General features: G+C 40.4%; 1 protein-coding gene across 5 annotated transcripts in view; it reads right to left on the reverse strand.

Moving 5' to 3' along the window:
• Positions 1–25,177, reverse strand: part of ptprz1a (protein tyrosine phosphatase receptor type Z1a) — an 87,620-nt gene that overhangs the window by 14,478 nt on the left and 47,965 nt on the right. Inside the window, exons 8-17 of one of the 5 annotated variants that reach the window (XM_035641984.2) lie at positions 22,352–22,502; positions 17,593–17,777; positions 16,718–16,844; positions 14,043–14,083; positions 13,157–13,949; positions 11,627–12,178; positions 7,718–7,856; positions 3,679–3,767; positions 3,215–3,300; positions 1,498–1,518 (exon numbers count right to left, since the gene is read on the reverse strand). In XM_035641984.2, coding sequence (XP_035497877.2) covers positions 1,498–1,518; positions 3,215–3,300; positions 3,679–3,767; positions 7,718–7,856; positions 11,627–12,178; positions 13,157–13,949; positions 14,043–14,083; positions 16,718–16,844; positions 17,593–17,777; positions 22,352–22,502 — 2,184 coding nt within the window. Of the gene's footprint in view, positions 1–1,497; positions 1,519–3,214; positions 3,301–3,678; positions 3,768–7,717; positions 7,857–11,626; positions 13,950–14,042; positions 14,084–16,717; positions 16,845–17,592; positions 17,778–22,351; positions 22,503–25,177 lie in introns of all 5 variants that reach the window. The other 4 variants (XM_035641983.2, XM_035641985.2, XM_035641981.2 and 1 more) reach the window with 4 other exon arrangements.

Here is a 25,177-nt window from a genome sequence, read left to right on the forward strand (position 1 = left end):
ACTGTGTAAAGTGAGTATACAGTATGTAAGAAGTACAAGAACTAACTGTAAAAAATTACAAAAGTTAACAAACGTTCCATGCTGCCGAAACACGACCTAAAACTGTTGAATGTGATTTCAATCAGAAACTGTAAGATCAGATAAATCAGCATGATAATAATATCTTTAGATTAACTTCCAGCACTTGACAGTTTTCAATACAGTAGATATCATTTTCTTAGGAACCAAAAAGGCTTTGGTATCAGGACTGAAACTGTGGAACATCAAGTTTCTGCGTGAGACGACAAAAAACTGTTGAAAAATCTAAACGGTTCAATTCACTGGGTGAAAACTGTTCAAATGTAGTTTTTTTTCAGTGTGGAAGGAACCACAACTAAATTCCATTCACTTCCGCATATTTGGTAATTAGCAGGAGTAAGAAATTAGAAATACATTGGGAAAATACGTTATAGGAGAGTAGCCTTGCTACTCGTGCAACAAAAATACCCCCATACCCCCCAGTCCAGAAAGAAGTTTCCCTAATCCTAAAAAGAGATATCTTTAAAACTGTCACGTTTGTAATCTTTTAAATTAATGTTTAAAACCATTGAAGTTTAATATTAGAAAATCACCCAGAAAAAGTATTTTTCTGCGTATGCACACTTTTTGAAATCAAATCTAATGCTCCAAAACCACCTTGACTAAGAAAAATGAAGACCCTTTCCAGATCAAACATGTTAATGAGGGGGTCGTAGGTTTTAAAGCACTAACCTTAAGAATAGGGATGCTTTCTAATACCAGATGCCAGATCACATCTCAAATTAGCAGAATATAGTAATAAGAATTAAAAAAAGTATTAAAATGAAAAATAATTTCCACTTTTGTGATTCACATGAAAAAAAAAACATTGTTAGTCTTAAAGAAAACATTACAGTCCATAACAACATTTGGTAAATTTTATCAATGATAATAAGACTCTGTTTCTTTCATGTGTCTGTCTTTTTGTTAAGTATCATTAATATCATTATATTAAATATTAATATTAATTTATCTTTTTACCTTCAGTGAGAGCACTGTCCTGTTGGAGAACTATTCTGATAATCGTTTCAATGTTTATGAAGTCAAAAAGTGGACACTTTATTAAATAAATAAATTAAATAAATAAACAATTTCCTAATTCATTCATTATGAAAATAAAAGTTAATTACAGTCCTCTAACATCGAAATGAAATGAGGACAAAAATAAACCCACCAATAAAGAATTCTCTATTTAACAAAATATAAACAAATATAAATACAAAATTTTTTGGCCTTTCATTTTGAAAATGAAAGTCAACACCTCTTAAGGATTCTCGAGGGATACCCTGTCGTTTAATACATCCACAAAGTCAAACAGCAGCCATGCTCGGTAGGTCAACATTTCTCCCATTAACCAAAACACTTTGCATTACAGGACGAGACAAACACACAGCTACGTTTTGTGGAGCAGCATTCTATATCAGGAGGAGAGCGTCTTACCTCGTAGCTCTCCTTCAGTATCTAATGATGAGGGTGAGGTAGCAGCAGGCAGCCAGGATGTTTCCGTGACAACACAGTCAACCAAAGGGGCGCAAAAATACAAATTACAAGACAACACAAAGAAACAAAAAATGTCACAGCACAGCTCATGCTCCTGCCCAGGCCGATGGAAAATGAACCCAAATAAAGAACGAAGTAAAAGACAAAACATTGGCTGGTGGACTGGGATATTGGTAGTCAGAGTCGATGTGCCATTCCTGTGTTTTAGTATAAATTAAGGCTTTTTCTGATATTGAGCAGTATTCACGTTTTTTTTGGAGCATCCTACTTTTCCTCCACTACAATGTTGTACTTTTTCTACATTATATGAATTTTTACACTTTTTTCAAAATAAAACCACCCTTTCTCTACTTTGGACAATTGGAAGTTGTGAGAAATTTAACAGATCAACCTGTAAATTAATTCCTTTTTTAAAATTTGTCAAAACTCAAATTTTTTCTTTTTTCGGTCTGTACCCTTTCTTGTATGCCGTTTTACCTTACGGTTTGGATAATTTCAACTTTGGCATTATTTCAAATTTATCATTTACTGATCAGGACGTGGGATATGTGAAAACCATAATATGATTTTAGGAGTATATTTTGGATGTGGATACAGCGGCACAGTGGGGATTTTTACGACAGCTTGCGACTCACGGCCCATTTACAGTCAGCTCTGTGCATTGTACACAAACCAACCCTCACCCTAACCCCTTTGCAAAGCTGTGGAAGAGATGACTAAAAGAAAAGCTGGCATTTCTAGATACAAGGAAAAAGACATCCTATTTTTAAACAATATGAATTTCCTCTGCAGGACAATAGAGTACAAAAGGCTGTGGCTGTAAGGGAGTTTGACAATATAGGCCAAATCCAGAACATTTTATTCAGGTATAGGGAGTATCATAAATTGGATGCCAGAAATGCTACTCATGTAGACTAATTGAAGACAAATTTTCTACTTTGCCTCCTCAGTCATTACATCTATTAATTTCCCTTTACTAAGGATTGAAAGGAAATACATCCATCTTTTTTTTTTCCTTTTTGAAATTGGAACAATGTTTCAGTGCACTTTTTCTGATGATGGACTGAACCTCATGGAAAATTAATTAATTAGTTTTATTTTATTATTTTGTTGTCATAATTCCTTTAATTTATGCTTGTGATTTAGTTTGTACAATAATATAAAGAATTACTTTTTGTTTCAAATAGCTTAATTGTCTTTGTGTTCATTTTCCCTTTAGTGGCACTTTCAGAACAAACCAAAAATAAGCAACTGAATTCTTTACGTCTGAGGTCAGAAGCCTGTTCACTGTTGGCTCTGTTGAAGCTCGACGATTAAACACGACAGACTCACTTTTCACAAGAATGAACGGAGGCTCCTCACAGGAAGCCAAGTAAAGATTGCAATTCTCACTCTCCAAATGATTATTATTATTATTATTATCATTATTATCATTATTATCACTATTGATCAAATAGTCATGTAATGGTGCAGCCCTGCATCAAGCCAATATATGTGACATCATCACTTGCACCAGGCAGCATGCAGACAACATGATGACAATCACACACACACACAAACATACCACAGTGTAACTAAAAGATATTTTAGCCCTAAGAGGCCAGTGAATTTTAATTGGACTTCGATAAAAAATGTAAAAATATTCCTGTCTTTATACCTCAAATTCTCTTTGGAAGCCCTGGGTGTTGTGAAGTTCAGCAACGTGCTTGACAAAGTCCGTCACTGGAAAATTCTTCTGCTCATCTGGAATACAAGAACAATGTTTTTTGGAAAGTAAGAACATTTTGGAAAAATTCAGACACTTCTATTCACAAAGGGGACATTTTATAAACCGAAGATAATTTAGAGAAGTGAAAATTGAAGAAAATGTACGATTTTCATTTTTGAGAACATTTTTTCCAAGAGGAAATTTTTAGAAAGAAAGGTCTTGAATATTGAAGACGTTTTGGAAAAGTCAGAGCAATTATGGGAATTTATGACATTTTTAGAAATTCATGATAATTTTGAAAAGGTGAGACACAAAGTTCTAACATTTTTGCAAAGTGAAGACATCTTTATAAATGAAATACATACTTTAAAAATTAAGAGTTAGCCCTCACAAGTATAGAAACATGTGATTACCAGATGTTAATGCAGCTGTGGACGTTGCAGCGATCACTCTGGGTGATGAGCTGTCATCGATGTAGAAGTGAGCCGTCTGAAAACAGGTCCTGCAGAAAAAACAAACACACTGATGAAAAAGACCTTTCAAACGTCAGATGCTTTGATTTGGATTCAATGAAGTGACTCCATTAATTGTCTGAATGTATCTGTGAAAGTGTAGAAATCAATGTAGTGGCTCAGGAGATATATAGCAGCGCTGTATGAATTTGTGAATGTACTTTAAAAGGGCTTTGAGTATAAGTAAGACTAGAAAAGATAGTTTTTTTTTTGTGGTGTGTTATGGACCACTCAAAGCCCTTTAACAGTACAAGTCACATTCAACCATCACACACACATTCATTTTTCTGCCACATTCACACACTGTCAGAACTCCCAATGATCTGGATTATAAATATGACAAACTAATATTTAATGTTTAAAAGAAATGTCATGTTATCATCACATAAAGCTGAAGAAATGCTCACATCAGATAAAATGAAGACATGTGGCTGAATCCCTAAACAGAGTAAAAACAAGGAACAGGAAAGAGGAAAAAATGGGGCTCTGCGTGAGCCCAGATTTGTGGAGAAGACCGGGTAATCTTCCCAACAACACAGTGAAAAAGATGTTCCATTAATCCTTAACACGTTTTTAAACGGATGAGATCGCCTCTGATGAACCTGTGTTGTCTCAGCCAGAAATGGGCATCGGGGATTATCACTGGCAAACACACACACACAACAGCGATCAATCTGTTTTCTTTTGACTTTTAGGGAGCTGTCACGTCTTCCATCTTTATATACCGCCTCTGGTGATGGTATAGCTCAGCAGGCATGAGCACAAAATGAGAATATCAAACCTGTCTAGGCATGGCAACATCCTGATTGAAGTATTAAACTAGACATTCAGCCTCACCCCTGCTGGTCCTCTGACTTTGTATCTGTACAATACTTGGGCTAACATGAAAACTAAGCTAAACCAAGATGGGAAACATGATAAACATTGCACCTGCATGGCAGACGATGCCGCCAAACAACTGAGCTCAAAGTATTTGCGCTCATGCAATTGTTCATGCAAAACAGTAAATCCAAATATTCTCAGATTTCAGCTTCTCAGATGAAACGATTCCCTGCCTGAATTTGTAATATATCACTGTAAACTAAATGAAAATGGGTGGTAGGCATAATGTAAGGCTGAAAGAAAACAAAACTTTTTTAATAGACCTTTCATGGACGATCACTTGGCAGATTTATTAATAGTGGAGAGTTGCATCTCTCCTTTCAGCACTACCATTGCATGCTGGATTTTGCCATTACATTTTTTTTTTATTGATGTTGTAATTTGATGTTGTCAGACAGTTTAGCTTGAATTATTTGTCATAAGAAGAATGTCTGATGCTGTTCATTGGGGTATTTTGCTTGTTTATCTAGTGAGACTGAATCTAGTTAATCTGATTACATTGATGCAGGATGTAAGCAGTGCAGCAAGTACTTTAACCCAGAGAAGAAAACAGCTTTTGCTCCTTAACAAACACACACAGTCTAATAGTTTGAGGCAAATATTTTGGCACAAGTTTCACTGACAGGTATCTTTTGATGATCTGCAAGTGCAAAGAATTCCAATTAATGTGCAGTGACATTTCTCTGAATAACTATTTTGCTGTTAAATCTTTTGTGGACACTAATGAACATCTCTGTTATTAATGATGCTTTTGATGGTGTTGAATCTCTTTCATTGATCTTTTTACTAATGTCCCTGAGAAGCACTTGATCCTTATCTCTTGTTAATGAAATATATGTCAAAAGCGTGATATCATTTTCAAAAAATCTAAATCTTTTCTCTACCTGTATAACCCTCTCAACTGTTTGATGACCCATCCTGCACTCAGGGAAGTTTAGTCATTTGCGTCCATTATGCTTTCTGGAATTTTTAACTCCCTCCTCTTGACTGTCGTCATGACTTTCCATGTTGAGCTGCTAGTTTCCTGTCAACTCTTCTGCGGGGGCATTCAGTACTATTGGCTATTGTAAATGGCAAATCGATTTACAAAATTTGCTCAATAGGTTTGGGTATTTATTCAAATAATACTCTTAGAACCGTTTCACATGGTCTTTAAAGTTCACTTCAGACAGAGGCAAAGGACCAGGAGTCAGAGGGACAAGTTGCCCAGGAGGCCCGTTTGGAAATGCATCCATGTGTACAAAAAGCTGCAACATTAATAAAGTAGGATTTGATCAGATGCCTTTAGCTTCATGCTAATTTGCGTTGCAGCTCTCAGTTTGTTGTGAACTTTGAAAATCGACCCAGATTCCCCCCAAACTGCCTGACCTCAAATGCACAGCGGCAGTGTCCAAATGAGCACCGGGGTTGTCACGGGGAAGAAACAGGACACAACACCAGCAGGATTAGTGCAGTTTGGCCTACTGCCGGTCACCCTACAAGACGCTGACACGATTCCTTCTGTCTGACATAATCAGGCGGATGTCCTTTTCTATCCCTCGACCCTCTCTGGACGCTCTCTGCTGAGTGGATACTCGCAGTGCTGCAGCCACAATACATCCTTCACTGACGATTAATCCCCTTGCCCTTCAGATTATTACTTCAGATTATTACCAGTTTAGCACTGCTCGATCTTGGAGATACAACAACAAGGAGGGCAAAAAACAACAACAAATGTTGAGCCGGCTGCACATCGGATGAGAAGTGTAGTGTGAAAGAAAATGACTAAATGTGTTAACACTGCGTTTGACAGCGTGTCCTTGATTGGATTTCTGAAGTTGGTTATTTCACTGTTTGAGTGAGCAGCAAGCTTTCTTTGCAACCACATAGCAATGAGTCAGCGCAAAAAATAAACATCTGGCTTCATGTCCTAAGTGAGGTATATAAAAAAAAACTTTATAAATAGTCCGAAAGAAATTTTTGGTTTGCTCCAATTTCCATACGTCTCAATTAAAAGTGAAAGAACCACTGTGAAAATACTCCACTGTCAAGTGTTTTTTGACAGCCTTTCAGCTTTCGTACACACACACACTCAGTATATATATATACAGTATATATATACTGAGTGTGCATGTGTGTGTTTGTATGTGTGTGTGCCTGGCAGGACTGGTCAAGTGTTGCTCTTAAGGATTTGATTGCCACTTTATTTGGTTTTGACAAAATGATTGGAGTTGGATACATATTGTAAGTAAGCAAAAAATGCCCTTTCTGACAATGCAGTAATAAGGGTTTCCCGAAGATACATGAGAACGTCCCCCTGAGAAAGCTATTACAGTATAGGTTAACCATAGGTGACCCCCCCATTAATTGGTGGTGTTTACTGTGGCGTTAGATGTTCCTATTGTCCAATCTGATGATTGTCATACAGAAACCTGTCAATTTTCTTAACGTAGCTGCTGTTTCTTCCATTTCTCTGGTTGATCCAGAATTTCCACAAGATGCATTTCCTTCATTATGAGGTTATTCAGTTTGCTAAGGTTCAATTGCAGTGTGATACAAAGGAGCTGTCTCATGCACTGCATCTGTGAGTACACATTTGACTGAAGGAGGAATAGCTAAGTGTGCTAATTTTATTTCATCATACACACATTCAAAAAAAGAGAGGAAAAGCATCATGTTGGACTTGCAAGCACCAATTGGTGTACCTCATGTTTTCATGACACTCATGTCATTATGAGCCATCAACTTAAATGTTTTCTCTGTGGAGCACTGTACCACAGTTTGAGGAAAACTGATCCCTGACCACCTCCTTCTGAAACTCTTGATGTACCTCGTCCAGACTGGGACCAAACTCCCAGTGTAACACAGCTGAACGATTACCCCGTGTAATGATCCATTCCATCATAATAAAGTTACTCAGTGTCTGTAAATATAATATACCTAGGCAACTGTTTGCAAAGAAAATTCCTCACAAGAAGACAATAATATGTCTGGCTGTGTCAGCCTGTTGTTGACTTCTCCTGCCCTCTAATGGCCCAAACCATTAAATAACAGCTTTCAATTCACCAGCAGCACTGACCTCCAGTAGATGAGGATACTGATGAGGACGACGAGGCCGATGACGGTGAGGGTGGAAATGACAGCCAGAGGAACCACGGCCTTTCTCTCCCTTTCCCGGATCGAACCAACCCTTGACTCATGGCTGCTGTTGCTGGCATCTGGAGATATAGACAGAACAGCCGAGTACACAAGGTAAACAAACTGCAGAGGGAGAGAGTAAATCAGAGTCAAAGACACATGTAGGATATCTGTGGCATCCAACCTGTTTTCTTCTGTTGTAACACCACAGCCATGTTGGACAAACTGAAGTAGACTTTCATTGACACCAGCCAATGTTCCAAATGTGTTCATTTGAATTGAAATTTAAACTGGATGTTATTTAACACTGGCCACACATTACGTTTGTCCTCTTGAGGTGTCCACAGGCCTTGCCCAAAACCCAAAATCTACAAGAAGGAGGTTAACCTCGACCACTGAGCTCTTGCCCACCTCCAAAGCAACTTGGCCTCCTTAAAGGGTTTGCAGATGTAAAACTCCCAACACTCTCAGACCTCTAATAATATACGTCAGGGAGAAACACAAACCATATTAACAGCCCAGCACTGAAACACAATTGACCACCACTCACATTCAGGCATCGATGTCACAAACACAATACTCATCACATTCAGACCACTCAAAAGAAAAAACACAGAGAAACACAAAGGCCCGAAATCAAAAGTCCATCACAGATCAAGCAAAAACATATTGCAAACAAACCTCAGCTTTAGTCAATCAAGCAGCACAATTGTAACTTTGAATAAATGGAAATGAAAGGTTGATGGCTGAACCTGACCTCACTGAGCTACTGCTGAATCCCCCCATTATCATTTGATAACCAGTCAGGAAAACACTAGTGTGGATCATACTTGGCTGGGAGGCCGTTGCCCTCTTCTGCCAGACTGCATCGGCTCAGCCGTGAATGGCTGAGTCTGCCCTGTTGACCAGTTCATAAAGAGCCTGTTGTGTGCTTTCTAAACTGTGCACACTCAGAATAAAACCCATTCATTTAAGCATCCATCCAACATGCAACTTTGTCTGCCTCTCAAAAACCCTGGACACATGGTGGATGATAACGGGCAGAGAAAAGAAAAGGCCCGGACAGATGATGGAGAAGGTTATTGGTTTTTGGTGACTGAAGAGACTTCGTGACTCACGGATGATCTGATGAGAATTGAAGTCACAAAACTTCTCCTAACTTTGTTGTGAAAAAGATTTTAACTTAAAATGCCGAAGTTGAATTAAATGATGAAGATGTTCTGTAACAGGGGTGCAGATATGAAAATACACTGGGAAAGGTGATACCCTATTTGAAGGGGCCGTATGTGTTTTAGCCCAAAATAACAGCATCAGATTTAGACTGATTTATAGCCCTTCAGGCAGCCATAATGCTTTCCCTTTTTTCCTTTAGTGATATTATTTTTGTCTCAAGATAGTTATTTAATCATTTTTGTAACCATTTCTTCCTGTGTTGACTTAAAACTAAAATCTTTGTTTCAGATAAATAGATAAAGAGACCTGAAACTTGCCGACAGATAATTCATCACATTGAACAACTCACTCTGTTTAATTCTCTTTGTTAAAGTTCCATCTATTTCATGCTGTTGCAACCATTTAAAAACTAAATTTGCTTTCACAAACACAAATTAAGTCCTTTATAAATTTAAAAATTCATAAACATAATATGGGCCTGTGATGAGCTGGAGACATGTCCAGGGTGAACCCCTCCTCTCGCCCAATGTCAACTGGGATTGGCTTAAACCCCCCTGCGACCCTTAAAGGATATAGCAGCATAGATGATGGATGGACAAACATAATATGAATTTGGATGTTTCGCTCAGAAAATTCTCGGAGCGTCCTTGAATTCACTGAAAGACACACAACTTTAAAATAACTGCCCGAAAACAAAAAGGCAGGATGCTATCTCCCTGCAGCATGTTTTATGCCAAAATAATCCTTTCTGCCAGAGGAAGGTCGGTCTGCAAACCGATGGGGTGGGTTGTCGTTAACGATGCAAAAACACAAGAATATTCTTTCAACATATTGTTCGATCTTCCCAAGTTAAATCTCAATATAAAAATCAGATAGTCCTGAACTGCAAATTAATTATCCAGACGTACTGTGAAGTACAGTAGTAGACATGATTTGATCTCGAAGTACAAATGCAAATTGCCACTCAGCTGAGTTTAATTCAGATAAATTACCAACTTCATAAAAACCTGTATTTAAGATTCAAAATAAAGTGACTGCAAGTTAGTCATTAAGTGATCTGTAAAGTGAGGATTTGAAGAACTTTTTAGTGTAGTGTAGTCAGAAAGAACACATATGAACCAGCAGAAGCTTCAAAGAGCTCTGCTGCACTCTGCTGGACATGTGAAGGAACAAGATTTGAGCGGAGTAGATCTCCAAGTTTACCTCCAAAGGCTCATTCTTAGCTATCTATGCACACAGCACAAGTGCAGAAAGGGCGAGTTCAAATCCATTACCAGCTTTAAAGGCAGAAACAAATGTTGTTGTGTCAGGCACATGGTTCAAAGGGGTTGCACTTATTCATGGGTGTTGTTGGCCCTAACATGCTGACACCTTGGTGGTGTGTCTAACAAGCAGAGTGTAAGCTTGTTATCCACCCACCTATGTAGATTCGTAATACTACATTGACAATATGCCTTAAAATAAAAATGAAATACTGCATCACAGACAAACCAGCAGGGTTTTGTTGGTCGAAAGCACGATCTATTTCTGCTGCCTCAAGATAGCAATGCATCAACAATGAACTGACTGCACATCATTTTAAGACCAACACACCCATGGTTGCTCAGTCGGACACAAGTGCATTTACCATTCAAACAACATGGGTCATGGAAGGGAAAATGACAACTCTGCTGGTAAGAACTAACAAAGCACCAAACCTGGCTCTGCTTTGCTGATACTGTAAATGATAGGGCCACAAATTGTAAACGGAATTTATCAAATTCAGATTGATGATGTGACATCTCCCTTTGCTTTTTTAAATAAGAATCAGCTGCCTATCCAAAGATTACACTCCCTGGATCATTATAAAGCTTGTTAAATCCACCCGTCCATCCATTATCTATACCGCTTTATACTTCAAGCGTCATGACTTAAATGTCTCATCTTTCTGGCCAATTCTTAAAATCTTACATCAATAATAATTAGTGACGTCTGATTGATGCTATAAGTCCTTTTGCTTTGTCTAGCTGTTTGATCTGCTATCATGACACTGTACCATTGTACACCTAAAAACAACAACATAAACAAAAAACAACTAAAGATAGTAAGTAAAAGAATAAAAATAGTTTTAAAAAACAAACAATAAAAAATTTGAGAAAAACTAAATAAATAATACTAATAAAAGCCAAAGATAAGTAAATTTGTCAGTTATTTGTAAATAAAATCAATCAAACAGTCAACACATCATTGTGTGATGACTCACTTTTTCTCCTTGCTGGAGTTTTGCCTTTTTAAAAATTTTAACCTATGGATTAATCCAGTTTACTATTATTGCACTGAGCTCTGTGATAGACTTGGCATCCTGATCATTGTGTTCCTACCGGACCTACAACCAGATGGATGCCAGGATAGGCTTTGGCGCTTGATGAACAGAATAATCGGTTTACAAAACAGATGGACTAATGGTAGGAAATGAATGACCCTCAAATGATGATGAAGATAGTGATTCATCGGAGTTATGGGATCCTGTTGGTGAATGGAAATAATTTTCTTACTTTCACAGAGAAAAATGAAAAGATGAAATGTAGTTGTGCTGTTGAAAGATGGTGGATTAGTCATCTTTTGGATGTCCAGAACTCTTCCGGATCCCTTGGCAGGTGTAATGCAGCTTTTTCCTCAACATGGACAGCTTTTTTACCTGCAACTGGTTCCTCTTCCTCCGACTCTCTTTCCGTGCGATCGGAGATACTGAAGTCAGAGGACATCTCGTTGTCGTACAGGCTTTCACCCTGTCCTGAGCCGCTCTCATCCTCCCCACCCATTGACCAGGGTGAAGCTGAGGATACCGCAGGAGTGGTTAGAGCTGCAGTGCTTCCTAACTCTGAGGTGACAGCACTGCCACTCTCACTTTCAAAATAGAACGCTGAAGAGTGTTCATCCAGATCATCTGGGGTTTGGCCGGACACTGATGTTGTAGAAGGGGGAATGGTGTTTGCAATTTTGGTCAAATAAGGAAGTGCATTCTCCCCTGAGGCTGAAGTTTGACCCCTGTCCCACTCCTGATCTATACCCTCCTGGGAATCAGGGAACAGGGCTGAGCCAGACGCACTGCTACTAGTGTCTAACACCGATCCGTCTGGGGTGGGGGTGGAGGGGGAGGCTGTGGGTGAAGAAGGGAGGGCAGAGGTATGGAGGGCAGAGTTCCCATCTGACGCCAAGTTCCAGTTATCCCTGACACCAGACGTTGTGGCTGCAACAGAAATCGGCAGTTCACTATGGGTGGCTTGGAGAAGTTGGGAGTGTAGGGAGGATAATGAGGGAGAGATAGCGCTATGGGAGAGCAGAGGCTGGTCTAAGAATAAACCATCAGAACCCGCCACAGACAGAGAGCGAAGGTCATCTATACCAACACCAGTGGCTGAAGAAAACCCAACACTAGAGTAAAGCTCTAAGCTAGCAGAGTCTTTGGCTGAGGACGGCAAGGGGACATGAGGTGAGGCATGCAACCAGGACGAGGATGCCGACGGCTCCAATGAACAGCCACACATGGTGACCACATCGCTACCCAATTGAAAACCATCACCGCTGACCTCAGGGAGAACAGACTCTATTGTGATTCCCAGGGCATACCTTGAGTCCTCAAACCCAGTTGAGAAAGAGTGGGATAAGCTTGGTGTTGCACCAGACAGGGAGAAGTCACTGGAAACAAGAACTGAGGGCTGAAGGGTGGGGCTGAAAGACAGAGTGACTGTTGAGGTTAACGGATCCCAGGAGGATTTGGACAGCTCGGCAGTGACGGTGGAGCCAGACGGATCCGGGATTGTTTGGACAGGAGGGGTATCACTAAACACTAAGGGGTCACCTGCAGAAAATGACGAAGATGAAGACCCAGACAACAAATCACCATCACTATCATTATCATCGAACCCAACACCGGGAGAGATGGGGTCAGTCTCCCAACTAGACAAGGGATGCAAGGATTGAGGGGGTTGAGGCAGGGTGGGGGCAGTGAACGTAGGGGTTAAAGAAGAAGCCAGGTCGTTTCTAGACAGTGGTGCGGTAGCGGCATACTGGGAGTCCAGAGCAGAGGCAGACAACACAGGCCAAGATGAGGAAGGAGGGTCATGCAGGCAGGTGGAGAGGGCTGTGTCAGGGTCCGTGGTGTCACACAGAGGGGAGGAGGCGAAGGAGGAGGAGGAAGAGGAGGGGAGTACAGAGGGGCGCTCACCATTGGACAACGCCTTTGTTGTCTGCAAGAGAACAGCACTCAACCGGACAGAAGACGTGGTAGATGAAAAATGAGGCATGCTGGGACCTGTGGGACTATGTGTAACAGCTTCAGTTGAGGAGGAAGGTCCGGAGGTCAAAGTTTTGATGTCCGGAAGACCTTCCCGTTCCGTGGTGGTGTCTTCGTTTTTGGAATGCGCCCCGCTTTGGTCAGTCTCTGCCTGGATGGATGATGCTGTTGTTGTGCTGCTCATATCATCGGCATGAGACCTAAGAGTGGACATGGTGGTGCTGTATGAAGACATACTTCTACCACCGTTTGTCTTTGCACTGGGAAGTGTAGGAATAGTGGTATTAACACCTTTTGGACTGATGCCTCTTAAACTATCATCTGTCTTTGTGTGGGAGTATGAAGGAGTAGTGGGAGTTGAAATTATGAATTCATTAGCTGTTGTTGTGGTTGTGGAGAAAATAGGAGTGTTGCCACTGAAGTCAGGATCTCCTCTGTTTCCAGGTGGCAGGGTGACCTCTGGTGGCTGTATAGTGGTACTGCGGTGTGCTGTCTCTTCCGAATGGCTCAGGACCTGACCAAACTGTGTGGATCTTACAGGGGGAACCGGGTCAGTGCTGGTTTTTCTTTGAGCTGACTCTCCTGTTGTGGTTCTCATGCCAGGTAAAGGTAAAAGAGGTGATCCAGAAGTCGTGGTTCTCAGTGAGTTTGTAGGAATCCAGGGCAGATCATAATCCTTGGTTTGTACAGGTTCATTCCAGAACAAATCAGGTTCATAGTTGCCCTGTTGGTCACAGAAAGATGTACAAACTGCTTTAAGTAACAGTGATAGTTGGAACTACATATTAATATGCAGTTTGAGGAAGAGAAACCTTACCCCATCGTCAAATTCATCTGAATCTGGATCCACTGCATTCTCTAGGAAAAGGCAAAAGGTTGCATCATTAGTCACTCAAGGAGTAAAATAATTTTTACAAAATATCAAACTCATGGACTAAACCATTTGGCTCTTATCTAATTTGGTTTTAAATTTCTCTGAGTTGTATTTATGTTGTTAATTTCTTAGGGTTGAAATGTAAAAAAAAGGAAAAAAAAGAAGGAAAAAGCAGAGACGTGACAAAAGGATTGAGCAATTTGAAAACAATGACAGGATAAGTAAAAATAAGTAAGGCGTAGTGTTTTCTGCAGGTTTCAGAAATATTAAAATAAATCTCTGTTTAGTTCTGTTACACTTAGAAAAAAAGAATATGAAAGAGGATGTGTTGCTCTTGATATATGTAAATGTGTAAAATTACATAGGGAAACAGTGGGAAAGGAAAATACACCTCAAGTAGTATTTTGACGGGATGAAACACTTGCAAGCAACATTTAAGACACATTTGGAACTTCATGCATGGACATAAGCAAACACAGAAAACCTTAAACAAAAAGCATTTGCAACTAATCGATTTTCTGTTTCATCCTCCTTATAAAACCAGACGAGAAAGGGATTCAAACTGATGACTTCCAACTACTTCCCTCTGATCTAAACTTTTTGGTATACAACTCTGTCCGTCTGTTGCAAGAGGGATAAAACAAACTCATAGAGTTATTTGCAAATGCCACATATGTTGACTGAGCTCAGACGCACAGCACACAGCAGACATGTCCAGGTGTGGCTCTTACCTGTCTGAAGCTAAGTGACACATCATGGAGACCCGATCAAACTGGTTTGTGAAGCATGAGGTGAGGTTTAACAAGTTTAATGAACTATGTTTGGGGAAATGATTGAGGGATTTTATGAGGGCGACTGAGGCACATTTTGGTTGAAAACAAACTTTAATTTATCTGCCTGACTATCAAAAAAAACTAAATTACTTGAAAAAGACTTGATCTGGTGTTGAAATTATTAGTAAATTAATTGATTCACCTTTTTGAATGAATGATTTTAGACAATCATAAAAATAAAAAAAAATGTACATAGTTGAAACTTCTTCTTTTCACATCACAATGAATAATCAGGTTTTTTGGAATTACTTTTGTAACTGATATGTTATCGATTAGAAGATTAATCATAAATGGAACCTATCAAATATTGAAAATTAAGTGTTGTTAACTCATTTGGCAAGTTATTTAACTACTACTACATAAAAAAATATATTATTTTGTCTCACCAACTGCAAAAGATGGATAGGATATTGATATCAAACAGAAAAACTAAGCAAATATATGCAGATTTCTGAAGCTGAAACAAGCTATTGTGAAACAACTTGTCCATGAAAACATTTTTAAATTAATTTTCTGATGATTAGCCAACAGTTTAAGTGGCTAATAGTTTGATGTCGACCTAGCTAGATTCAACATTTAGCTACCCATGTTGTTGTAGCATTAAGATAGGGTTAGGGTTAGGGTTAGCTACGTTATAATCTTTTTCTGCTTCGAATAACAAAAGTCTTTACAGCTACCATAAGCTTTCTTGTGAGTTATTTCAAAACATGACCTTTGTGAAATGTATGGCAGCAGTTACAACAGTATGTAATGTCACAAAGTGGTCACATATCTTCTCAATGTTGCAGAATATCACTTTACATGCATGCTGACACTGAAGTAGAATGCAAGGGTTTTTCTTGATTGTAACAAGACATATTAATTTATTTGATATAAAGCTCTGTTGAAATACAATGTTATTGTGATTGCCATTCCAATCCATGTTACACAAAGTGCTGCTGCAGACAAATATTTATCTTACTGTGAGATGCAGAAGGAACGTGCGCCACAAAATGAGAACAAAACAAAAATAGACACTTTCGTCTTTCCATGTGACACATAGGTTACACAGGAAATGACCCCAAGCATGTTTTTTCATAGAAATATAGAAATATAGAGACAGCACATTTGAGGACCACAGAGAAAGTTATGAAATAGTTAAACACAGAACAAGATGAATCAAACAAGCTCTGCGTGTGTGTGATTAAAATCTCACTAATCTGAATATATACTATATATAAGTACACCCCAGGGTGAAGCATAGGGAGGGTGAAGAGTGAGATAAATTTTCAGAAAAAAAACAAAAAAAACATTGTTTGTATCGTTCAGGTTTCAAGGGGAGGATGAATGGGAGGACAGAAATGTTTCTAAAAGAAAATTCACATGGATGGAGATAAAACACAATGAGCAGAAAAGGAAAACAAGTAGAAAATGAATTTAGAGTACCTTTAACATAAAACCTTATCGTGAATTTCTCCTGTCAGTTCAGACAGTGAAATGTTCCCACTTACAGTAATTAGTTAATGTGTAGTTGTATTATTTACTGTAATTTTAGCTAGGCTAGCAGTATTCATTCTTTGAGCTAAACTAGGTTAAACACGTCCTGGCCCTATTTTCAGAATTTGCCATTTTTAATGTCAAAAATATAATTTTGAAAGTTAATACTGATTAAATACCTTGCCGTTTTTCTGTCAAAATTACGAGAGTAAGTCAAAATTTAGACCATAAGTTTGACCTATTGCAAGTTTGTTTGTACTTTTTTGTTTGCTGAACACTACACTCAGCCTCTGGCTCGGTCGCTCTTACCAGGGTCGTTGACGGGCATGACAACCATCAGCAGGTCGCTTACACGGCCATAAAGACCATTGGTGCAGACTGCCACCACCTGGATCACGTAGCTGGTGTTGGCTGACAGATCATCAAGTATTGCCCCCTGGTGGTAGGAACATGATTAACAGACATTGATCAACTATATTCATGTTTTGGGCCATAGCTTCAAATTGCATACAGTGCATGATAGCTGGTCTAAAGTGCCACTATTTTTTGCCATTTACTGGTTCATAATATATATCTGGGGGTTAACTACCATGTCACATTTGACCTTTATAACTTAGCAGACATTTTGCATGCACCAAAAAATTAATTTTCAATTTCCGAGATGCGTTACTAACGGACCCAGTCCAAAATACCTCCGAGCACAATTGGATAGACCAACAACCAGTGAGAACAATGAATCATGGGACGTCTGTTGAGCAACGCGAAAATGTCAACAGACTAGGGCAGAGAGGAGATGCCTGAGATGATAATTCCACAATGTCTGTGAACCAGTGTTGCCGTTTTTGTCGGAGGAATTTGAAAATATAGGATACTTTAAGTCAAACGCTCTTCTTCAGCAGCAGCCATCATGGCTCCGCGTCGTGGTATAAACCCCCGACCATTGTCAAATTATCGGTGGTGATTTGACCGGCTCGTTTTCTGCCAGAGGGAAATCACTTTCCGAAGGAGGGGGTCCAGACCATAGTCTGGCGGAGCAAATGAAATGTGCTCACAGAATTTGTCTGGGTCCCAGGCTAGTGACAGTTGTTACAGCTGAAAATTCAGAACTGGCAGAGATGACACACTTACTTGGATGAAAACTGTTATTGATATAGGATATGATTTTTGTGGACTCGCTCTCTCACCACATCCTGGTCTCCATCAGTCAGGTATTTAGAGGGGACAGAGGTTTCTGCGTTGGCTAGTTGGTAGCTGACGGCATATTTCTCAATGCTGGCATCATACACTGCCCGTGGCCGCTCCCACGTCACCAGCAGGCTGCTGAGGTTGTAGGGCGCAGCCTGGATGTTCTCCGGCTCTGAACTGCACACTGACAGAAACACAGAGAACAGAACAAAATTTTAAAAGGTTTGAAAATTCTCTTCCAAATTTTCAGTTCAGACTAAGTGATAAAATTAATGTCTTTGGAGGTGACCGGTAGGACAGATGATTAGGAAATAGATCCTCTCTTAATCCGACATCTTGGAGACACAAGCCTCACTGATAGCAATAGTTCATGTTTGAGTGTCGCAGTGATGTGGAGTTTAGAGAGATGATAATGTGAGCACAATGTTTTTACAGGATATATAAAGCTATAAAATGAAAATTGACACTAAATAAATAATAAGTCATGTTTTTTATAGACAGCATTTTGTAGGAATATGACAGTTTTACTGAACTTTGAGATAAGACCTGGCTGCAAATTATGCTGCAAATATTTTTTGGCTTCTACTTTTTTCCTAATGGTTTGTTGCACTTTACAGCATATGGACTAGAGATTCTGATTCTTGTGTCACGTATACTGAGTAAACTGAGGCATGTCCCTGTTCCCTCCTTGTCTTCACTTCGCTCAGTTGGAGGATGGGGCTCTGGTTCTGATTTGTGAAAACAAGTATTCACTCATCATGATCTCATGGTAAAATGCTGCAGAATATAATGAACTAATGATGACAACCATGCAATGATGACCTTATAGACATGTTTTTCCACAATGTACCAACACAAAAGCACAAGCACAACCAAACACAAACAACAGCTGACAACAAAGATTTTTTCAGTTTTTTTTATATGCAACATTCATTTATTCCATGTTTCCTCTTTATACAATGTCATTCTAATAATAAATCTAACCAATTATAAATGGACTCTTTTACCCTCTAAGAATGAGACTCATCATTGACAAGAGACATGACCATCATATATTTGCCTCTATTTAATTGAATACACATTCATTAGAGAATAAAAGTTTTTTCTAACATTGGGCATTTAGGAATACAATTTAGTAGACCTTTTCCAGATAAACCAGTAATCAGTTAAAAAGTCTGTGTTTTTAAGAGTCATCTCCTGCAGCCTGAATATGATTCTGGGTCAGAGTTGAGATTAGAGGAGCAGAGACAATGCAAATGACAGACACTCAGAGGTCTGGGATTAACGCAGATTAAAAAGGCTAAGAATCGATGACAGTAGCCAGGACGAGGCTCCGTCTCCCCAAACACTGGCACATTTCGGAGCTGAGGCTTAACCTCTTAACTTTAGGCCAAGGCACCAAAGTGAAAGTGGCACGCTTTGTGCCAAAAGCTGCTACACAACCGATGAAAATGCCTGTGCAAACCAATTTACTTGCAACCAGAGACCTATTTTCCCGACTCAGAAAAATATTAACAGTGAAAACGACGGAGAGTGGGTTCAGAGGAGGATGGTGAATGGCAGTCCAGCATCCACCACTAGAGGGCAAATTGAGCCAAGAGGACAAAATATTGGCCACTTATGGTTCTGAGCAGTTTGACAGTGCTGATAAGTAACAGACTCAATCCAATTAAATCAAAAACCTCTCTTCTCGAAATTGAATCACCCTAGTTATGTTGTGGACAGTGGTGTAGTACAAAATCTGGACCCCACACATTCATATGCAAACTCAGTTGCCCCCTGTCGATGTAACAGGGGGGGGATTGAACCTAAGAGCAGTACACCACGGGGAGAGTTGGCACTGTCCTTTATTGCAGCAGACCAGCAGGTTGGCAGAGAAAACAGTCTAAAGGCAGCTTGTAGCGTATACCAGGCGGAAGAGCAGGCACCCAGGAGCAGTCCAGACGACCGGGGCATAACACAGCTTAGAGTCTGTAAGATGAGGCAACCCACAGCATTGATGGCTGGAAACTCACGACGAAGAGCAGGTACGGGGAGAAGCCAGGCCACCGAGGAGACAAGCAGACAGTGCTCCAGAAACACACTGACAAAGCTTGTAGTTGGGGGCAGAAGGCAGATGTGTTTACCATTGCAGAGACGCAGGGAGGTCGGGGTGAGATGTTGCTCCTTCCCCCTCCGAGGATGGTTCCTCTTCGTTCGGGGTTTCAGGAGAAGGAGCAGGGGGAGCCTCCCATCGGGGATTTATAGGGGCAGCCCAAGGTCCTAGTGAAAGTCAGGGTGCTGCTGATGAAAATCCCTGATGATGCGGGAGTCCAGGATGTGTCGAGCTGGAACCCAGGATCTCTCTTCCGGCCCATACCCCTCCCAGTCGACAAGGCCCCTTCCTCACCGCCACAGGATGATGAAAGGGCCGATGAACTTTGGTGCCAATTTCTTGGATTCAACCCTTAAGGAAGGTCTCGGTTGACAGCCACACCTTCTGCCCAATTTGGTATGTGGTCACCTGAGAACGACGACGGTTGGCAGAGGTGGCATAATGTTCAGCCAAACGGAAGAGAGAAATCCATGCTTGGGTCCAGGTGCGGTGACAACGGCGGATAAAGGTCTGGGCAGGAAACTTCTTTCCCCAAGGCCGGGAAGAGTGGAGGTTGGTACCTGGGACCAGGATGATGGATTCTGTGAGACAATGCAGCGAAGCCCCGTCTATATCTCCTGGTTCTCATGTTCCGTCCGGCCATTGGACTGAGGGTGGAACCCGGAGGACAGACTGACCCTGGCTCCAAGCTGTCCGCATAATTTCTTCCAGAAAACGGAGGCAAACTGGGGTCCTCGATCTGATCCCAAGTCGACAGGGAGACCATGAAGCTGGAAGACGTGGAGGAGAACCAACCTGGCTATCTCTTTGGCTGAGGGGAGTTTAGGCAGGGTCACAAAATGGGCCATCTTGCTGAACCGGTCTACCACAGTGAGCATGGTCGTGTTGCCGTCAGATGGGGGTAGACTGGTGACCATATCTAGTGATATGTGGGACCAAGGGCGATGTGGCACTGGGAGAGTCTGTAGGAAGCCAGCTGGAGCCTGGCGAGATGACTTGTGCTGGTTACAGACTGGGCAGGCGTTTACAAACTCCTTTGTGTCCTCTTCTAAGGTAGACCACCAGAACCGCTGAAGGAAGACATCACGAGCACGTCGGAGGCATCCACTTCCACCACAAACTGACGATCTGGATCCAGTACCTGGAGGATGGGAGCGGAGGTGAACTGGGACTTGAGGGTCAGAAAGGCCCTTTCTGCAGCCTGAGTCCAGAGGATGGGGACCTTGGAGGAGGTGAGAGCTGTGAGAGGGGCGGCAATGGAGCTGTAGTTGAGAATTTAACGGCGGTAGAAATTGGTGAACCCCAGGAACCGTTGCAATTGCTTGCGGGAGTCTGGACCTGACCAGGAGGTTACCCCCGATACTTTGGCCGGATCCATCTGCATACTGCCCTGGGCCACAATGTACCCCAGGAAGGGGACAGAAGTGGCGGCAAATTCACATGTCTCTGCCTTCACGAAGAGGGAGTTCTCCAGAAGATGCTGCAAGACGGTTTGGACGTGGTGGACATGCTCGTCATAGGATTTAGAGAAGATCAGAACGCAATTTAGGAGGCTATATCTATATAAAGAACTTAATGGTCTTTTTTCCTCAGATTTTCAGTTAATTTTTACTATCATGTTTTGTTTTTCTCAAAGAAAGGAAGTCAACTTTCTGACATATGTCTATTAAGGGCAGCAGAGAAGGTGCTCTCCACTGCTGGAGACATCTTAATAATCTTAGTAATAATTCAAGAAGTCTGTCTGTCAGTCACATCTTGAGAACCGTTCGTCTTATCAGTCTTACACATATGGCATTATCGTGAGATTTTTTTTAACACAGTCAGCCAACCTATAGGCGAGCTACTCAAAACCTTCTCGCAAGCTACCCGTAACTCACAAGTGACGTGTTGACAACCCCTGGCTTGAAGCACACTGTTGCCTTGTTGAAAGTTGTTGAAAGGTGCTATACAAATAAATTTTGCCTCGTCTGGATGCAGCAATTACTTTTTATTTATTCCACAAACTTCTTACTTGAGAAAAACCCAGGGGCTACATAACCCACAATGCAAATTCAAAACAGACTGATGTGTACAATCTGCACACCCCTAGCAACACTATATAGTATTAAGCCTTAGCAGAGATGGTGGTGGTTTTAGAAACACACTATACACTGTGAGATCTCGCCATTAAAATAACTAAGAAAAAGGAAAAAAAGATTTTTTAAAATTTGATTTTATTAGAAAGATTTTATGGATTAGGTCACTTGTGGCTCTGAAATTGTTTGTTTACAGCAGCTCTTGAATATAAAATCTCAGATAGACCTTAATCGCATCAACCAAGCAGTCCCTGTTTGCAGCTGGATTACTACAGAATCAAATCATGTTGATTTTATAGAAAAATATGTACCAAGCCCTATAGATTGAAGATTTAACCTGAGTTCCTCCAGAATGATATCATCATATCTACATAATACCTTGACGCAAAATAAGCATTTTAATGTTAAAACTGATGGAGCTCATTTTTACTGCTTTCAGTTTCATATAAAGCAGTGCATCATATTTTCATATTTTTTAAAGCGATCATGTTTTGTTTGTGTGATGTACTTTACAGCTCATGGGGCCACTAGTGTGGCTGTACAGTAGATTGATGTCGGTAACAGTGAAGTGTAGGACTTTGGATATACCTGGTGTGGGGACCTCCTCTGTGCCGGTGTACGAGGAGAACACCTGTCCCATGAACTGCTGCTGCTGCTCCCTGTAGTTGTTCTGCAGGTAGTCCATCAGCATCACGTATCCGGCCTGCTGCATTGTCATCACCTCACAGAACATCTCCAGCTGCAACACCATCACAGAACAGTGTGAGCAAACAACACAAGTCATCTGAGCAGAGAGTCAGACTAAGGGGAGCTAAACTACACGTGACCTGCAGCCTGATATGAATCACTGATTAATTTTGTGACACTTCCAACAGTGATAGCATTATAAATCAAAGAGGTGAGTGTGGATGTGATCATAGTGGTTTTTATGGGACAATAAACTAATAAATAAAATAAGCAAAGTTGTGTAAAGCTAGTCTAAAATTAGAGTTCCTGAGGCTGTCTTTCACTGTCTTTCAATAGAGATAGTTTTAAAGTTAACTTTATAATTTCTGTGTATTTTTAAGAATAATGACAAACGATTGAATTCTAAGTCACAGAACGGAAAGAAAAGACTGGAAAAACTTGAAAAATCAGGTGCATGTAATGAAAGCTACTTAATTAGAAAATCCTTTTATTTTGTAATAGTGACAAAAGCCACAATCCCTGGAGCCTGTTAGAACAAAAGACTAAACAGCGACCACTTTTCCTAGTTTGTCCATGAATTCAAATAACAATTAATTTTTGACAGCAAATAACATTTTTTTTATGACTTGCAATTTCTAGTATTATTTTTCGTTTTATACAGACAATCATACACCATTACATACAGAAACAAGTCTGCAGCAACAACCCCCCCCTCCTCCCCCATAACCAAAAGGGTTCAGCCTACATACAGGGTGGTTCACTTCTTAAGGTGACATACAAAATGACAAACAAACACATTGTAAAATAGAAAGAGAGAAAAACCCCAAAAAGACAATATTTACATCCTTACATTGGCACGTGTATAGAATCAAGGTACATGCCCCACTTCTGGAGATATTTGCCTGACCTGTCCTGCATCCTATATGACATCCTTTCATATGCAGCCACTTTACCTAATTCAGTCACCCATTCCTGGACAGGTGGTTCTCCTGGTTTCTTCCAGTTCCTGAGAATGATTTGTCGTCCAATCATGATAGCAGTCTGCGCCCAATACTTAAGTGGGTGCGGAAAGGTAGACAACACTTTACAGTCCTCTGATATATATAACTTAGGACAGAGCACAAATTGCCTTTTTACAACATTGGCTATGTAACAGTGAATCTCCTTCCAATATTGATTAATCCTGGGGCTTGACCATAGCGTATGTACCAGTGTACCTTCATCCATACCACACTTCCAGCAAGTAGCTGCATCCTTTAAACCAAGTCTGAAAAGCCTACTAGGGGTCCAATAAAAACAGTTTAGAATTTTTAAATTGAATAAGTCTCACGCTCAGATCCCTTGACATTATTCGAGAATTACCACAGATTGAAGCCCATTCCTGTTCATCATATGATACCCAGATAAGTGTAAGGGTCGAAACACCTCCATCTCCTCCAGATTCCATCAGCATCTTATAATATTTAGCTGCTTCATGACCTCTACCCAGTAACTGGAGAATTTTCTGTAACTTATCTGCTGGCCTTGGGGAAGGCAGCCTCGACCCAAAAATTGTCTGCGAAGCATGTCATAATTGCAAATATCTCCAGAATTGAGTTCTAGGTAAGTCATATTGTTGTTTTAGGTCATCAAATGATTTAAGTGTACCTGTGCTGTATAAATGCTCTAATCTAAGGATACCCTTTTCGACCCACTCCTTCCAAATAAAGTTTTTTTGTTAATATTCAATTTGGGGTTACGCCAAATAATGACTCTATATGTGATCTTATTATTATTATTACTGTTCTATATTTATTGATAAACTACTTTATTTATTACCTAACTAACTTTTTAATGGAGCTTTCTAGCGTGTTTTTTCAGATGATTGTAACTGTATAACCATTGTGACAATAAAGATCTCAAGTCTTGAATGTCCAGGTAAATGTTCCCTGTGTTTTCTCTACAGCTCTAAGTGAGTGTAAACATTCAAAAAACACAGCTGTGAATCATGCTGGAATAGCCCTTTAACCTGCAGGCCAGCTCCGTACATGCTCAGGTGAGTCACTTCCCTCTGGTTACACAACACTCAGACTCAACACCACAGCAGAGCCAATTAGGGCCGTTGGTGTTTGTGGAAGTTGTGCGTTAAATGACTAGGATCTGGCAGCCTTAGCTAAGCTGGAATGTAGACCAGCTGAGACATGTCACATAGGCCTTTAAACCCTGGAGGTCCTGGAGCTGCCAGGGTACAAGGTGAAAGAGGGACACCTGCTTCCACTCACGCACCAGGAACAGTTAGAAAATAAGTTTCTGGACACTATGATTCCTGACAAATCTTTTGAAAAAGATAATATTTTTGGACATTCTCAAGAGTAAAGACAATATCTAAAGCATTTTTGTAAAGGACATGTTAAGGACATTTTAGGGATATGCATTTTGGGTATTGTGCAAAGTAGATCCAGATGCAGACGAACCCTTGCCACACGCAAAAAAACTGCACGTATCCCATCAACACATAAACACTGAATCTGGTACAGCAGGTACAGTCGATACGTTGGCTGGGCAAACGAACACAAACAGTCCAGCTGTTAAAGTCGAGCTGGCCTTTATCATCACTTTCTAAAAGTGACTGTCACTGTAGTCACTGTAGCGTCCAATCTATAGTGTCAGACGACATAAGCTTTTGTTGCTTAAAGTATTATCATCGCTTACAAAACTTATTGATGTTCTCACATTGTGACCACTGAT

Source organism: Scophthalmus maximus, chromosome 7 (assembly GCF_022379125.1).
Source record: "Scophthalmus maximus strain ysfricsl-2021 chromosome 7, ASM2237912v1, whole genome shotgun sequence".
In the NCBI taxonomy this organism is placed as follows: domain Eukaryota; kingdom Metazoa; phylum Chordata; class Actinopteri; order Pleuronectiformes; family Scophthalmidae; genus Scophthalmus; species Scophthalmus maximus.